Source organism: Cervus canadensis, chromosome 12 (genome assembly GCF_019320065.1).
Source record: "Cervus canadensis isolate Bull #8, Minnesota chromosome 12, ASM1932006v1, whole genome shotgun sequence".
Classification (NCBI taxonomy): domain Eukaryota; kingdom Metazoa; phylum Chordata; class Mammalia; order Artiodactyla; family Cervidae; genus Cervus; species Cervus canadensis.
Window position 1 is genome coordinate 29957427 of NC_057397.1, and position 17352 is coordinate 29974778.

Consider the following 17352-nt stretch of genomic DNA (forward strand, 5'->3'; position numbering starts at 1 on the left):
TTAGATATCTCGTGTGTTAATTGAAACTTAAGCATGTAGTAAACCTTATTTTAATGTGGGTCCAGAATGGACAAGGGGAACAGCCCTGGTGGTCTCTGATCTCTTCCTTCATCTCCTGTGCCTTATAACTATTCCTGCCTTTGACATTACTAGTAAAATTTGATGCTGAGTAGGACCTCTGAATTGTATGAGTCTGATTTGACTGTTAGGTACTTTTTCCTAATGTTGAAATTAACATTGCCTTTTTTTTTTTTAAACATTACCTTTTGGCTTTCTATTTTAAGGAAAGGTTGAAACTTGAACGTAACAAAGAATACAATCAATTTCTCAGGGATAAGGAAGAATCCACTGAAAAGTTCAGACAGGTAGAAAAGAGTACTGAGGTAGGTTTTGCTTCTAAATAAATCTTTACCACCACATGCTGAATGTTTGTATTCACTTGAAAATATTTTTATATTATTAAACATTTCACTTAGTTTTTATATAAATATTTAAAAAGTTAAGCCAAACTGAACCAAACACAGGAGAGAGATTTAATTTTGTAAATGGTTTTATCTCATACTGAAGAACTTACTCTGGTTTTTAACTTTAACTTCACGGAAGAGATTTAATTTTAGAGATTGGTTTTAAGTAATGTTTGTTTATATTTTATTTTTAAGTGATTTTTTGTACTGACAAATTTCTAGCTATATGTATATATATATACATATATATGTAAAGAAATATAACCAAATTTAAGAGTGGTTGAAAAATTTACTGTATCCTATATTCTCTGTGTTGAGAAGGCATTTAATTTGAAATATTCTGAACCAATATTTAACTGCCAAAATATGTGTAAAATCTCCTTGGGATAGTTTATCTTCTCTTTTTGTAACCATCTATCCATATTATTGTTGCCTATTTATTTTGTATTTATTAAGTTTTATTAAAGGATAACACTTCCTTGAAGGTTATTTCCTAAAGAAAAGATATTTCTTATGGGTGATTAAGTCTTTGAGTTGAGATGGTAAATAGATTAAGCATCATTTGAGAATTTAATTACCTTTTAGGAAATAGCATCTCATTAAGATCTTTTTCTTCTTTTTTTTTTATTAACCAGCAGAAGAATCAAAGAAGTAAAAAACCTATCAGTCAGGTTAAACCTGATTTACCTTCACAAATACAGTCATCTTGCGAAAATTCAGAGGGTCCTAGAAAAGATGTCTTAACTCCTTCAGAGGCATATGAAGAACTTCTAAACCAAAGACGACTAGAAGAGGACAGGTACCGAAAATTAGATGATGAAATTGAATTAAGGAACAGTAGAAGAGTCGTTAAAAAAACTGATGAAGAAGTGGGCGTTTCCAATAAAAAACATCAAAGGTTTGACAGCAAGACTGACATTCCAGATAGAAGATTTCACAGGTTTAATGAGGATCGTGCTTTTGATAAACAGTATTACAGACCAGGCTATGATCCAGAAGTAAGTGAAGACATGGATGAGAGGTTTAGATATGAAAGTGATTTTGATAGAAGACTTTTGAGAGTTTATACAAAAGACAGGTATTTACAACTTCATTTTTATTTTCTTTATTTGCTTAATATTGCTCTTGTTACTTTTTATCATTGTTAGAGAGATGCTATTTCATTTGATGTACATATTTGATTAATTTTAGGATGCTATCAGTTTTATACCATAATTTATGTGTCACTGAAAAACAAAGAAAAAACCCATGATAAGGAAAAAGGGACCCAATTAAAAAGCTAGGACACTGAAAGGCTACAACTTAGGTAAATATAAAATTAAAAGGGAAATAAACTTTCCCACAGGAAAGGACAGAAAAGAAACTTCCACTTCTCAACCTTGGCACTGAGTGGAGGGAATTAAAAAGAACTTCCCTGAGAATTTGAACTGTAAGCCAGTACTGATTCAGGTTTTCAGTCTGAATTCATGCTGCAGTATTGTCCAAAACCGGAGAAGGCAATGGCAACCCACTCCAGGACTCTTGCCTGGAAAAGCCCATGGACGGAGGAGCCTGGTAGGTTGCTAAGAGTTGGGCACGACTGAATGACTTCACTTTTACTTTTCACTTTCATGCATTGGAGAATCAAATGGCAACCCACATCAGTATCCTTGCCTGGAGAATCCCAGGGACAGAGGAGGTGAGTGGGCTGCATGGGGTTGCATAGAGTCAGACATGACTGAAGTGAGTTAGCAGCATTGTCTGAAACAACCCTGAGGCGAGAATTCAGTTATCTTGTTCCCATAGGGCGCCATGGTGACTGGCATGAGAAAAATAGCTTCTCCTTGCAATAATTGACTTACAGCCAGATTCAAGGCTGTTTGAGTTTCAGATGTAAAAATGTGGGGGGAAAACACTTTAAAATAGATGAGATACAGTTCATTCCTTTAATGTTTCTATGCTCTAAGTACTTTCATCAACATTTTTGCTTTTAAGTTATTTATTGAACATTTATTTAAGTGAAATGGCACTTATTATTTTTGATCAGATTTTTAGGTGCTTTTCAGTTCCTTTGGATGTTGTTTCTGTGACACTATTTGTAATTTATTAATTGCTACGATGGGGTCTTATTAAGTCATTTGTCTTAATACTCAAAGCTTGCTTTAATCTAACTTTTGATTTGGAGATAGAAATATGATAGGATCTGATATTTTCATTGACTAGATAACCTGTAGGGATTAAATGTAAGTATTGAACAGTTTATGGGACTTGTTTCATTCATTCATCCAAATAGATTATTTTTTAAAAATATTTTAGAGAATTTTCTGAGACATGCTACATGATTATTGTTCTAATTATTAATAATCATACAAAGCCTTTGCAGTGCTTTCTCATCTGCTCTTTATTCTGTAGTTATTACATTCTGCTCATATCCAGTCTTTTTTTTTTTAATTTTTAGTTTTTTAATTGGAGGATAATTGCTTTACTAGATTGTGTTGGTTTCTGCTGTACAACATATTCACTCTGATTCAGGTAATCTGATTGAAGGATTAGAATTTTGTAATGTCAATTATAGTTTATCTCTTGTTTGGATCTAATTGTACTTCAGAAAATGCTCCAAATTCTGTGACATTTTATATTTGAAAATATTTATATCTGGAGGTCGTCAAAGGCTGCCTGAACTACAGGAAGTCTCAGTTGGGAAAATACAGATATTTTTGGACTCTTGGTATTGCCTTAACTTGTACATGAGAACTTTTTTTCCTTATGGTGTCAGTTTATGTTTAGAGTATAATGTATACCTTTTAAGATTGGAATTTCAAAAAACTTATTGTGATGGTTGTTTTGTTTTTAACATTTTAGTCTATTATTTTTGTAATTATACCTTATGATAATTTCTACATGAACTAACAAATCAATTTCAGCCCCATTATTTGAGAACAATCTTTTTTCTTATGTATCCCACGAATGAAATGAAATTTCTACATAAAATCTTCCCCAAGCAGTAGTTTAGATTAAATATATAGGTCAATGTGACTAATTCCTGTTATATATATTAATGTTTTTAACAGTATTTCTTAAAAATGTGAATCATTATTATACATTTTGTTATTGTGTAAGCTTTTACGTCTCTAAATGTAAGGTTTTTCACATATGTCTCAATGGCAGTTGAGGTTAAAATTGGATTTCTGTATTTCAGATTTGTAGATTTCTTTCCAGCAAAAAAGAAAAGATTTCACATTGATCACTAGATTTATTTAGCAGGCAGAATGGTTGCTAGGAAAAATGACTCTGCTTGTTAGTGAAATTTTTGAGACTAAAGAAATGTGTACCACTATTTGGTCTCTTGCTTTAACTATTCTTAAAACTGTTGTTCCTTGGTATTCAAGGGGGATCCATTTCAGGACACCTCAGGGATATCAAAATCTTTGGATGCTCAAGTCCCTTTGGTAAAGTGGTGTAGTGTTTCCTTATAATCTATGCACATCTTCCCTATGCTTTAAATCATCTCTAGTTTACTTATAATATCTAATACAATGTAAATGTTATGTAAATAGTTGTAAGTGCTATGGAAGTAGTTACCTGTTTGCAAGAAATTCAAGTTTTGCCTTTTGAAACTTTCTGGAATTTTTTTTTTCCCTCAAATACTTTCTATCTGAGATTGGTTGCAGGACCCACAGATACAGAGAGTGAAACTGTTAGTTACTCAGTTGTGTCTGACTCTCTGCGACCCCAGGGACTGGAGCCCGCCAGGCTCCTCTGTCCATGGAGTTCTCTAGACAAGAATACTTGAGTAGTAGCCATTCCCTTTTCCAGGGGATCTTCCCGACCCAGAGATTGAACCTGGGTCTCCTGCACTGCAGGCAGATTCTTCACCAACGTTTGAGCCAACAGGGAAACCCCCACAGATACAGAGGGCTGACTATATACTGTAATCATTTTTTGGCTCTGCAGGTCATTTTCTTTTCTTTTTTAATTAATTTTATTGGAGTACATAGTTGGTTTACTGTCTACTTAACCAGAAGTTCTTGAAAACAAATAATCACTGCTGATTGTGAGAAGTACAGAGTTCTTCTTCATATTTCTAAATTTCCCATGTTCTTTTTTTTCCCTTTGAATAGTCAACATGCAATGAATTCTAGTTTTGATTTTTATTTTTAGGTTTTTAATCTTAGTTCTTTCCTAATTACCCTATTAACTTTTCCATATACCATTATGTATTTATTAATGAAATATTTCCCTCACTTTAAATATGAGAAGATAAAGCCCAGGAATGATTTTACTTTCTTAAATTAATCAATCACTGACAGTGTTTTAAAATAGGTAACAGATGGTTAGCATTAGCTTGACAGTTGCACTGTGTGTGTATGTGTGTGTCGTTTGATACATATTTACCAATTTAAGTAAATTAATAATGTTTTAGGAGCTTTCTGAAGTTGAATATAATACTGTTTTATAATACTTTGAAACTTTTACATGCTTTTAAAAGAGATAGTCATCCTAGTCTTTATTATTTATTAACTTGAGCTGTAGAAGTTAATATACTACCTTATTATGTTTTACTTTACAACCAATGTTAATGTAATGGGTAAAGGAAATTTTTAGCCTTAAAAATGTTTCTTTTTTAAAGTTTTTATGTCACTAAGGCAGTTAGCACTTCCAGTTTAACTCTTGAATTTGTTAGTTTGTAATTGTGATTTTCATTTAAGAAAATTCTGAAATTATGCTTCATGTGAAATTAGAATCTGAGCTAGAATCTGACTCAATAGCCTAAGTGCTTGCTTAGTGTAGGACACTCTTAAATGTGCATGCTTAATATGTAAGATATAAATGAGGAGAAATGGCTTATTAGAACATGAGTTTATTAAGCTTGGTATTACTTTTTTTCCTTAGTTACTTTTTATTTGGAAGGACCATTTTTATGTTGTTTTCACCACTTTAAAGATGGGATCAATATTAGAGAAACCCATTATTGAATTAAAGTGAATATGAAAATTGGAAGAACAGAAAACAAGGAGAAAAATAGTGACCAACATTTAACAGCTCAGTAGTTTTCTTATAATTTCTATAGTTGAGAGTCCCCCTAGCAGAATTCATTCACATTAGAGAAATTTTTGATATGAAAACAAATAGGTGGTGTAACCATTGTGAATTTTATGATTTAAGTAAGGAGGAACTTGATTCTTTCTCCCTGTAAGCTGTGTCAGGACCAACAGGTGGTAAATATTTTATTTTTATGTCATTCTTGATGGCATAAACATTGTAAATTTATTCCTGAAGGAGTTTTTTGATTCTGTGGTTTATTAATGAAAAATGTTTTTTATTATCAGTTAGAAGTTGTTCATTCACATTTAACTTAGCTGAAAATACTTGTGGTTTTAAACAACTTGCTTTTTCTTCTGTAAGAGAGTAATTATTTTTTAAAAGATAAACATGCTAATTTTTAGAGTAAATTTGGCCTCTAGCCCATACCTGTTTTCTTTGGGCCTTGAAATTTGAACCTAATTACCTAGAATTACTGACCCATGTCTTCAAGGAAATAGAAAAAGCTTTTTCCATTTAGCATAGGTTTAACTTTTTTTGATAGTAAGATGGTGAAATATTTTGTAATTATTTTATTCCCTCAATCAAATCTGATTTGATATATCAAAGGAAGTAAAGTTCTCCTTTTATGAGATCTGTCCCTTTCTGAAAAAACCTCAGTGGCTTGAGGTGTGGTAAGTGAACCTGTGGATCAAAGGTGGTAGAATATTTAAATAAATTAGTTCTGGGTCACAGGGATAGTTTTAATGTGGAACTGGCTCCCAAGTTATAACTAAACAGAAGGAACTTACTGGCCCTAACTGGAATCCCTGGATCTGAATAAAATTAGGCTGTTCTTAGATGATTGATGAGTTCATTACTTGTGGATTTTATCATCTATCAGTCTCCCCGTAATGTGAAGAGGGCTGAAGAGATAAGATGCGAGTGGTGAAAGGGTTGCTGGCTCTCACCAGTTCCCCTGTCTTGGGACTTCATTTGCTTCAATAAAATAAAAGTAAATTGTGAGAGCCTCATAAAAGCAGTTAAAGCCAACTCATTGGGATAGTTAAGAGTGATTAAATGCTAAATTTATTGTAAATAGGAAGGAGAGTTCAATAAATGGAGGATATTCCATTATAATTATAGGGACATTTTAGTAATAAGTAAGGTGGTTAACTTTCCAAACTATAATTTGACTTCACAGCTTGTTAAGTTGCTTTCTAGGTTTTTTGTTTGCTTCTTTGATTTTTTTTAAACGTCTTGTATTAGTAATTTAAGAAATATTTATGAATCTCTATTTGTAAGTAGTAATTTTTCCTTGATTTAACAAAGTAAGCACAATCATGTCGTCAGTCATTTCATAAAATTGAGTAGGATGTCTTAAATATTTCTCTAGTCTTGAATTTATTATGAGTAAGTGACAGAAGGGGACTTTTATGATTAAATAATTTTTTTTCTTTAGTGAAAGGGTGTACTTTGAAGTATCTTTCATATAGTCTTTTTGTTAGGAAATCTGTGTGGTTTTACTGTAGAATTTAGCAGAGACCTTGACCTTATGCATGCATAAAATCATTTCTTAAATTTCTTTAATTTAGAATGATCTTTGAAATTTCTTTTGCGTTTTTGGTGCTTGCTTTATTAAGATATATTTCTATATACTGAAGAGCTGATAAAACATTGTAGATAAAAAAAAAAAAAAAAAACATTGTAGATGTGCTAAATATAGCATACTTGGGGGTGTGCTTAATGGCTCAGACATGTCTCTTTGCAACCCTCTGGACTGTAGTCAGGCTCCTCTGTCCACGGGATTCTTCAGGCAAGAATACTGAAGTGGGTGGCCATTTCCTCCTCCAGGGGATCTTCCTGACTCAAGGATCAAATTCACATCTCCTGTGTCTCCTGCATTGCAGGCAGATTCTTTACCCACTGAGCCATCAGGGAAACCTGTACTTTGGGGACAGCTGTATAAAGATAAGCCACAATTACAAGTCCAAATGTTGTTTTTAGACAACTGAAAATACAGGAAGCCAGAAACTTTTCGATAGATTTTATAGAGAATTTTTGTATGTCTTAGTCTTTAATTCTGGTTAATTCTGATTTAATCTCAAGTTATGTCTTTTAAAATGTGTAACTTTCTGGACTGAACTTCACTGACAGGAATGGAGGTTCCCCCAGCACACCCACCCTGCACTGGGCTGGGAGCTTGGCAGGGCTGGCGTATTTGGGGTGGGGAGGCAGGGGCTGGACCCCCCAGGAACGTTACAACATAGGCTCCGTGAGGGGCCGGTGCTGAGCAATAAAGCACAGATGACTTTTGAAAAAAAAAAAAAAAAAAAAAATGTGTAACTTTAAATGTCTCTGTATTTGAACTTTCACCGGTTTATGCTCTGCTTTGTCACGTTAACTAATTCACTTCTGTCTGTTGTGTTGTGGATTTGTAAGACCACCCCCAGGTTTGGCAATTCGCTAGGACTCACAGCACTTTGTGTATGTAGTTATGTTCATGGCTGTGGTTTATTAACAGTGGAAGAATACACAGTAAAATCAGCTAATGAAAAAATTGCATGGGACAAAGTCTGAAGGAAACCAGGAGCAGGCTTCCAAGAGCCCCCTGCCAAGGACATCCTTAATTCCTGCAGTATCAAAGTGTGAAAACAGGAGTGAAGTGTTGTCTACCAGGAAAGTGCATTAGAAACTCTTTGCCCAATGTTGTTATTGGGGGCTGGTCATGTAGGCACCCTTTTCCTAGCATGTGCCCAAATTCTACACTTGCTGAAAGAAAGCAGGAGTTCAGCATAAACTCTATTGCTTGTACAAACAGTTGAGGCACAGTGGGTCACACTTGCCAGTTCTGAGAATGGTGGACTCCTCCCAGTCTGTGTTCCCAGGTGCCACCTAAGGGCCATTCTTGCAAACAGTCCTTTGTTAAGGGTGGTGGTCTCAGGCCTGCTGTTTACGCTTTTCTGCACATGTGTGTTTGTATAGATGCAGTATAACTAAATCTGGTTGCCTGGCACTATTAACTACAAAGGTGACTTAAAGTTTATATATCCCTGTTCTTTAAGTGGTAGAAGTAAGGAATAACAGTAAACTGATGTGTCAGTTTAAAAGAGAGATTTGAGTCCTTTGGCTTTAGATATAAAATCAGCTGTGTTTTGATAAATTGAAATAATTTGAAATTGTGTTTTGAAAGGGATTGGGGAGGATTCTGTTTTAGATGTGGATAAAAAATGGAAACCATGTATCTGTTCTGCCACAGTGCATATAGCAGTCAGGTTACAGTTCTGGGTAGTCTTTCCTCCACAGGGGATGTTGAAAAGTGTGATGGAAACAAAGAGAAGATTTTACATGCTGGCTCTGTGGAGAGTGATAAGTTCCTTTTCTTCTGAAAATTGCTTTTTCTTAATATGATAAATTCACCTAAATTATTGAATAATACTTTAATAATCATACTTCTTACCAGTTGACCTCATGAGAGAGATTATAGTTTGTTAACAGCCATGCAAAGAAATATGACTTATGAAATGCTGATTTTCATGGGTGCTGATAAAGGTTGGTGTGAAAAGTCATGTTGGTTTCTTGATGTGAGAAATTAAGCTCAAGGAATCCTTGTTTGCCAAGTGGAAATAAAAAATTAATTAAAAAACACTTAAAAGTTATTTTCTGGAAATAATTCTTAAGAAGAAAATAAATTAAAAAATTCTAATCTTCCTTTTTCTTATTCATGAAATTGTGAGTAAGATGAACTAATCATTTTCTACTCATGTGTCAGCCTATTTGCTTATAATGTTCTCTATTCATCTATGGGTATTATTTAGTATTTCATGTGATTTATGTGTTAGCAAATGTTGTGGCTTGCTACATTTGGTTTAATTTCATAGTAAGACTGCGGCTGTATTTGTAAGTTAAAAGGTTTGTATATGCAGTGAAATAATTCTCAGAATCTGTGAATTCTGATGTAAAAGAAAGATCTCATTTTGAAATTTGACTTATCTTCATGAGAGCAAGGACCGTGTGTGCATACTCAGTGCCTGGAATAGTACTTGGCATGTAGTAGGTGCTCAATAAATATTCTTTGACTAACTGAATAATGAAAAAGTCTTATTAGTATTTTCATATTTTTAATATTAAGATTTTCTAGAAGTTATATTGAAATAATTTATAATTGATCTCCCTTTGTTTTAAAGACTATTGAATCTAAACTCTTAGTGTCTCATTAGCCAGCAGATCATATTGTCAGATGTCATTTGAGTTAATTTTCAAATGTATTTACGGTAAAACTTGGTTATAACGCTTTGTTCCCTTTAATATTTCCAACATCAAATGTAAAATCACCAAAGAAAGATAAGAGAAGTCCACTGTATGTGGAACAAGCTCTATAAGCTAATATGTTTTTAAGGATGTACGGGAACAGACGAGGCAATGAGCCTCCTATGGAGTATCATGGTGATGTCACAGAACAGTCAAACATACGAATTTCATCTGCTGGAAATCAAAGGTATAGTATGTAATATAAATTCTGCCCTTCAGCCATTGCACTGTAAAACAGCAACTGCTAAGACTGGTTTGCTGGAAAACTGGAAAGGTATAGTGTGTTAACAGTCTTGCTTATTAGTGAGAGAGGATTTAGGGGAAAGGAGGGGAGGGAAGAATTGTGTTATATGAAACTTTGTGGTACTTTACAGCATTCTCTTGAAGGGCAAGTTTTGATTATAAAGTGTGCCAAGGTGTTCTGAGTCCTATCATTATAAAATCTATAAATCTGAACTAATGAAAGGAGAAATAAGCATATAATTTAATGGACCAAAGATCAATTTATAATATCTTGGAGTTATGGAGGGGACATAACTTGAAATAAATTGAAAACGTTCTTGTAATATGAGTTTCCTTTTCAAAACTATCATTTTCAACAATGAGTAGATAACATTTTTGCTTACTTTGTAAAATTAGTGCTCATACATAATTGTGTTATATTGGGGTAAAAAAGGAAATTATATGCATTTTATATTCATGTTCTTTTTCTATAGTTTTTTATCTTTTGGTGGCTTTCTTGTGTTGTACATAAGTGGTTCTGAATTTATAGTGCATAATGAAGATAATGTGTGTCAGGAAAGTTGTCTATTTTGAGTCTATCTGTATTTGGATTTTCTATTTGAATCAAATTAAATTTACTTTGAAAGAGTTGTCTTTATTTTTTTCCCCCTTGATTCTGTCTTTCAAGGAAGGAGTTTCTTTTAAAGATGATCTTCTTTTCAGAGTGTGGGTGGTATAGATACCATCCTCTCTTTTTTAGGATTTATTTATGTGTACTTATGTTCATTTTCCTTACTGGGTTAACTGTTCTTAGGAAAAAGGGTTTTATTGGGAATCTGGAGTCAGTGAAGCTGGCTGAAGAAAAAGGTTCACATATTTATGTGAATGCCTTGGGGTCCCCTGAATGCCTTCGGGTCTCACTGTATAAAGAGATAAAGTGCCATGATTTTACCTTTATTTTAAGAACACGTGAAAACTGTTATGTTAGTAATATCCATAGTATGTTGAAAGGCCAATAACTCACACCTACATTTCACTTTAACTTTTTTTTCCTGAAAATTGTTTGAGTCTTGATTCTTTTTGTTTTTTTGTTTTTAGTGCTCGAGACAATGAACCATCCAAACCTACTAATCGAGAGACGTGCAGTCCTTTTGCGGGAATGCTCTTTGGTGTGTACATGCCCTCCAGTTAATTAGATTTTTGTGGAGTGTTTTATAAAAGGTCTTTAGTGAGAACTCAGCGTTGCAATTAGTACCACTCTTACTAATAGAAAAATTTCTTTAGTGCTTACTCTGGGGTAGGCACTATTCTAAACATTTAGCATGTATTATATAGCTCTGTCTATAATTTTATTTTTTTTATTTTTTTGTCTATAATTTTAAAGCTAAATTGCTTTTATTTAGTGATGAACTTTCTGTAGATGATAAATGAAGTATTATGTTCAGTAAAATCTTTAAAATTCATATTTCACTTTAGTGTTACTGTTATATTCTTTTTTATATGTAATAGTTTTTTTCTTGATTCTTTTTGTTTAGCTAGCATAAAAGTGCCGTACGTTTTAGTTTAGTTCCCCTGAATGAAACCTTTTTATCTTGATAAAATCCTTTCCCATGTTCTTTCCATTTAGTTTCTGAGAATGTGTTTTGGTCAAATAATGATTATAATCCAGATATTCTGTTTATTTTGTCAGAAATGAAGGTCATTGTTTAAGCATGTTGATTTGTTGTATTAACTTGTTACATTTAATTTCAGAAATGATGTGAAGAGAGAATATTTCCTGTGTGTAACTTTAAGTAGAAAAGTGGTCTGTTCTTTGTGTAAATCTGTTAGAAAAATTGCCTGAGATTCTGTTTCAGCGAAGTATATGAAGAAATTGTAGTATAAGAATGCAGTTTATATTCATTCAACCTAAAATCAATCACTAATTTAAATTTTGGCTTCAGTTCAGTTCAGTCGCTCAGTCGTGTCTGACTCTGCGACCCCATGGACTGCAGCACGCCAGGCATCCCTGTCCATTACCAATCCCTGGAGCCTGCTCATACTCATGTTCATCAAGTTGGTGATGCCATCCAACCATCTCATCCTCTGTCGTCCCCTTCTCCTCCTGCCTTCAATTTTTCCCAGCAATCCTGCCTTCAAAAATTCCCAGCAAATTTTGGCTTAGAGATAGATATTTTTGTGATATTCTCACTTTTGTTTCCTTGAAATGGCTATTATGAGAAAAATGGCATAATACCCAGAGTTTTATTCTAATGTCTTTAAATGAGAATTGACCAATTTAACCTATCAATAAGAGTAATGGCTTCCTTCTTAGGATTCTTTTTTTGTTAAACATGGTAAAAATTGGAGAAATGCTTTTCCGTGTTGGAAACCCACTGACAATTTTATCAGTAAATGGATTACTCTACCCTAAAATTTTAAAGATAAATGGAATGAATTTATTATTAATTCAATCCAGGAATTATAGATTGACATTTGATAATAGACTCTATTGCTTGGAATAGACTATTAAGCTCATTTAATTCAGTGATTTACCGCATGGTTGGATCTTTCTTCCCCAGCTATATTTGTGGACCCAGAGTTCTTAGGGAACTAACTCTCCCCAGAGGCAAGACATTCCAACTTGAGGTGACTCTGATAGTTGCAGTATTCTCATTTCTCTTGAGCTGGAATTTGTCTTCCTTTAATTTTTCCCCAAGGATCTTGTTTGGAGCCTTTTGCTTTCTTTAAAGAATTAGGACAGTTGACTCCTGAGAGCAAAAATAATATATTGTGGGGTTTATAATGAAATCATGGATCATTCAGAAGTATGTTTTTAAATTTTCATTATTTGGGGATTTTCCTGCTGTCTTTTTGTCATTGACTGCTTGTTTAATTCCCTTGTGGGAAAAATAATTTTTAAATTTCAGTTATTTCAAAATTGAATTTTTTAAGTAAAATTTTAAACAGTGGCTCAGAATTATGTGTCTCTTGGTGAATGTTTAATGTGTACTTGAAAGAATGTGCATTGTGTGGTTGTGGAGTGTAATAGTTTATAAATGTCAAGCCATTTGGTTGATAGTGATGTTCATGTCTTTTGCATCTTTAATGACTTGTTTAGAGAGAAGTGTTAACTTCCTGACTACCTTGTTCTTAGTGTAGGGCCTGGAGGGGTTTTCTCAGCGTTCCTGTACCGTCCGCAGTTTTACTGCATGCCCCCGACAGACAGGATCTCTCTCGCCAGTTTTCCTTGCTCAGCAGTGGTTTGCTGTAGCTTGTTCCTCGATGCAAGGCTGGCTCTGTGCATTTGGTTCTCAGCAATGAGTCTTTCTTAGTGCTCTGCTTCTCCCCAGAGTGGTAGCCAAACTCTCCTTTGTGTTTGTGGAGGGTCTTCTATGTAAGAATTTCCTGCTCCTCCCCTAGCAGTAGCAGACCTTTGCTTTGTATGAGGGCAGAACTCTGGGTCCAAGGTTTTCTGTCCTTCAACCAATAGATTTCTGTACATGAAAGAAGAGTCTGGAATGTGGGCAGTGGGCAATGGTTGGTTGGTTGGTTGGTTTTGCCTCGGAATGCTGTCTTCCAGGTGTCTTGTGTTGCCCCATCTCCAGCCTCTCATGAGCGTCAGGTGAAGGCAGCAAGTGAGTGCAGATTCCCCTTGTGTCTGGGGCTTTCAGAGAAGCCTGCTACTCCAACCCCACACAAGCCTTTAAGAATTCATTACCATTTCAGTTATTGTCTTTTTACCTACTTTTAAAGTGAAAGTATTAGTCACTCTGTCATTTCTGACTCTGCTACCCTGTGGACTGTAGCCTGCCAGGCTTCTCTGTCCATGGAATTCTCCAGGCAGGAATACTGGTGTGAGTTGCCATTCCCTTCTCCAGGGGAGTTTCCTGACCCAGGGACCACACCCAGGTGTCCTGCATTGTAGGCAGATTCCTTACTGTTAGGCCGCTGCCCTTTTCTCCATACTCTGGTAAAGGTAAAACACTTGTATTGTCCCATCTTTCTATGAATTGGTTTTTATACCCTTTGAAATTCAGTTTACCTGGTTGCTTATAATATCAGCTCTCTGATGGACTTTTTAAAAGTTACGATTTTGTAGACGAGCTTTTTCCTATCCTAGGGTATGAACAGTGTTCTCTTGTGGCTTTCTACTTTCTAAGCAGAAGTAGGACTCCCTATTTGGTTCTTTATAATAGTTTCATTTTATCCTTATTTATATTACTATTTTCACTTAAATATTTGGGCATAGTTTTGGTAGCTATCTTAACATCTTTGTTCATTGTTCCATCATCTCTGTTTCTGTGATTTTTTTTTTTCAATTAACTTTTCTAATGATTATGGGTCACTGTTTTGCTTTTCTATTGTTGCATTACAGATTAGCAAGATTTAGTGGGTCAAAATGTCACACATCTGAGTTTCTGTGCGACATGAATTTTGTTGGGTCCTCTGCTCAGGATCTCATAAGGTGTTAGCCAGGTTGTTTTTCATCTGGGGCCTTACAGGGAAAGAAGCGCATTCAGATTTTTGGCTCAATTCATTTTCTTGTGGCTGCATTACTAAGGTCCCTGGCTTCTTACTGTGTATCTGCTAGACACTGTCCTCAGTTCCTGGAGGCCGTCTGCTATTTCTTGCCACATGGACTTTTCCACCAAGATTGCTCATTTTATCATGCCACCAAGGAGAATCTCTGAACTCAGTGAGAACGTTTATCTGCTTATTTCAGACCCACCCAAGATCATCTCCCTTTTAATTAGTTCAGAATTGGTTTGGTGCCTTAATTAAATACATCTGCAGATTCCTTTCACCTTTGCCACATTCATTGGCTGGAAGCAAGTCATTGGTCCTGCCACACTCAGGGGAAGGTTTATGCAGGAAGTTCGTGCCAGAAGGCAGAGAAAGAATGTAGATATGTCTGAGAACTTTGTCTGCCACATTCATGTTTTTCTGTTGCCTAAGGACCAGACTCTCTGAGGCCTTATTTTAAACTCAGCTGGAACATCTAGAGCAGCCTTCCTGCTTGCTCCTCTTCCCTGAGTACTCTTAAAGGATCACCCAGAACTCCAGTCTAGGTGGCTGGAGCTTAAATTTCTCCCTACTTCATTGGAGGAGGTCTGTGAATTCAGTTTATGGGTTCTCTGTATTTTTTTTTTTTACCCAGCCTAATGGAATTTCACTCTGCATACACTGACTAGTTCACAGTAAAGTTCAGAGGAACCCCTTTACAGATTTCCAAAGCCCTTTTACGCTTCTTTTTGAGTCTTTGGCCCAAACTTTTAGCCACTTTAGCTTTCCTAAATTTTGACTTTGATCTGCTCAATTTAACCGTTTCCCATGTTAAATTTTTTCCCTCCCTATACCTGTGAAGATTGCGTGCAGGCAGAAACGGAGGGTGCTTGAAAGGTGCTCACATTTATTTACCTTCTCTCAGGTATTACGTGTGCTACCTGTCGTCCAGTGTCTGAAAAACAGTTATTTCATATCTTTTGCCTAGTTTTATTATTATTTTTTTTAATGGAAGGAGGCTGAGTTTTGTGCTTGTTAATTCCATCATGATCAGAAGCAGAATGGACATATCTACTTTGATTGTAAACCATTATTATTAACCTTAACATAATTTATATTACCTTATGGGAACTTCAGTGTTGCTGACATCTGTGCTTAATGGACAAAAGGAAACTAATAATTAAGGTAGTAGAGAAGTTTCTGGTTCAGTTGCATTTTTGATATCCTGTGATTTGTGTAGTTTTCCAGATTTTGCATGACTGATTTTCATGTAAGTGATACCAGAGTAAAAGGTTTGCATATTTTTTTTCTGTAGAATTGAAATAACCACTGAAATTTTTTGAGCAGGGTGTCATCATCATTATTGTTGTATTTTAGGACAGTTAATCATATGTAAGTGTGCTGGATGTATTAGAATAGGGAGGGAAGAAGTTCTGGAGACAAGTTAAAAGGTTATGGCTGCAATTCAGGTAAAATGTAGAGTTCCTATCCAAGGTTGATGGCCATTACAGTAGAGAAGAGGGGCCTCACATGAAATAAATAAGAAAGGATGAGATAGCAAAGTTATAGTGAGATTTTGAGGCTCGATTATTAGGCTGCTAACAGAAAACAAAGGGGCAGTTGCTTTTGTGATGTCCATTTTGAACACACTTGTTAAATTTAAGGGGCTTGTGGGAAATATTACTGGAGATAGTATCCTGATTTATGGAAAGTGGCAATAGAAATTGCTCTCTTATTTAAGAAGGTTTTTGACTAATGTAGAATTTTGGGAAGGATTAATGTGCCTTGTGTTTGACACATAGTAGTTATTAATAAATTATAAAACTAAAATTGAATATGTAATGATTTTACCTTCTATATTTGCTGCATATGTAATAATTATACTCTGATATAATTACAGTGAAATTAAAAAATTGACTTTGCAGTTATATGTGTTACTTCAGAGTTAAGACTGCATTTTTTTTTTTTTTTTTTTTACCACTTTCTAGGGGGTGAAGATCGAGAACTTATTCAGAGAAGGAAAGAGAAATATAGACAAGAGCTATTGGAACAAATGGCTGAACAACAGAGGAACAAGAGACGGTAATGAAAGGTTTGCATTTAATAAAGATGTTTTGAATTTAAATACGTTTGTTTAAAATGACATGGTAGTAACTGTTACATGGTAAAGTAAGGGAATATTTTTCCTAATACAATTCTGTGTTTGTAAATCATTCTGTTCTAGTCTCCATATTGTAAATCAGCCAGGGTAATAAAACAGATACTTTGAGGGTGATCGTTTTCTTCATCACAGGTAACAAAAGAGACTGTGTGTTCATTCTGTAATAGGCCTTGTACATACGCTCATTAATTCTTCAATTTTAGGGAAGCATTTAATGTTATCTACATGCCCACTGTGTTATCCCATATATAGTAGTAAGTATAAAAGTGTTTTGTCTTTTAACAGTGAAATGGTAAGCACATGTGTATGTACATGCCATATAAAAATAATCATGAGAGATCCACAGATATGTATATTGTATACAACTCTCAGAGTTTGTAATCATTCATGTAGAAAGACCTCTGAAATAATAATTTCAGTTTAAAATTAGGGATAGATGTTTTGGATGTAGAGAATTTGAGACCTGTCACCTTTTAGTTTTGCCTTTTTCTTAGAGGAAGCCAGTATCTGTTGTCTGGTATTAGCCATATTTAAGATCATTTTCTTTAACACTCTTACTGGAGAGTATCATGTTAATTTTTAATTTTTTTATCCTCCCTTTTGTGAACTGAAGATATACATGTACCCTAAAAGAAGTTTTTATTTGTTTTATTAAGTAAAGACTTTGTTTTACTTCTTTATTCTGTGTAAATTGCTTAGACTTTGAAG

General features: G+C 34.6%; 1 protein-coding gene across 9 annotated transcripts in view; it reads left to right on the plus strand.

The window, feature by feature from the left end:
- Window positions 1-17352, plus strand: part of CSPP1 (centrosome and spindle pole associated protein 1) — a 109445-nt gene that overhangs the window by 29485 nt on the left and 62608 nt on the right. For 3 of the 9 annotated variants that reach the window (XM_043483470.1, XM_043483471.1, XM_043483472.1), the window contains 5 exons: window positions 285-383; window positions 1100-1542; window positions 9865-9963; window positions 11097-11167; window positions 16472-16565. In XM_043483470.1, the coding sequence (XP_043339405.1) occupies window positions 285-383; window positions 1100-1542; window positions 9865-9963; window positions 11097-11167; window positions 16472-16565 (806 nt within the window). Of the gene's footprint in view, window positions 1-284; window positions 384-1099; window positions 1543-2085; window positions 2143-9864; window positions 9964-11096; window positions 11168-16471; window positions 16566-17352 lie in introns of all 9 variants that reach the window. The other 6 variants (XM_043483475.1, XM_043483474.1, XM_043483473.1 and 3 more) reach the window with 6 other exon arrangements.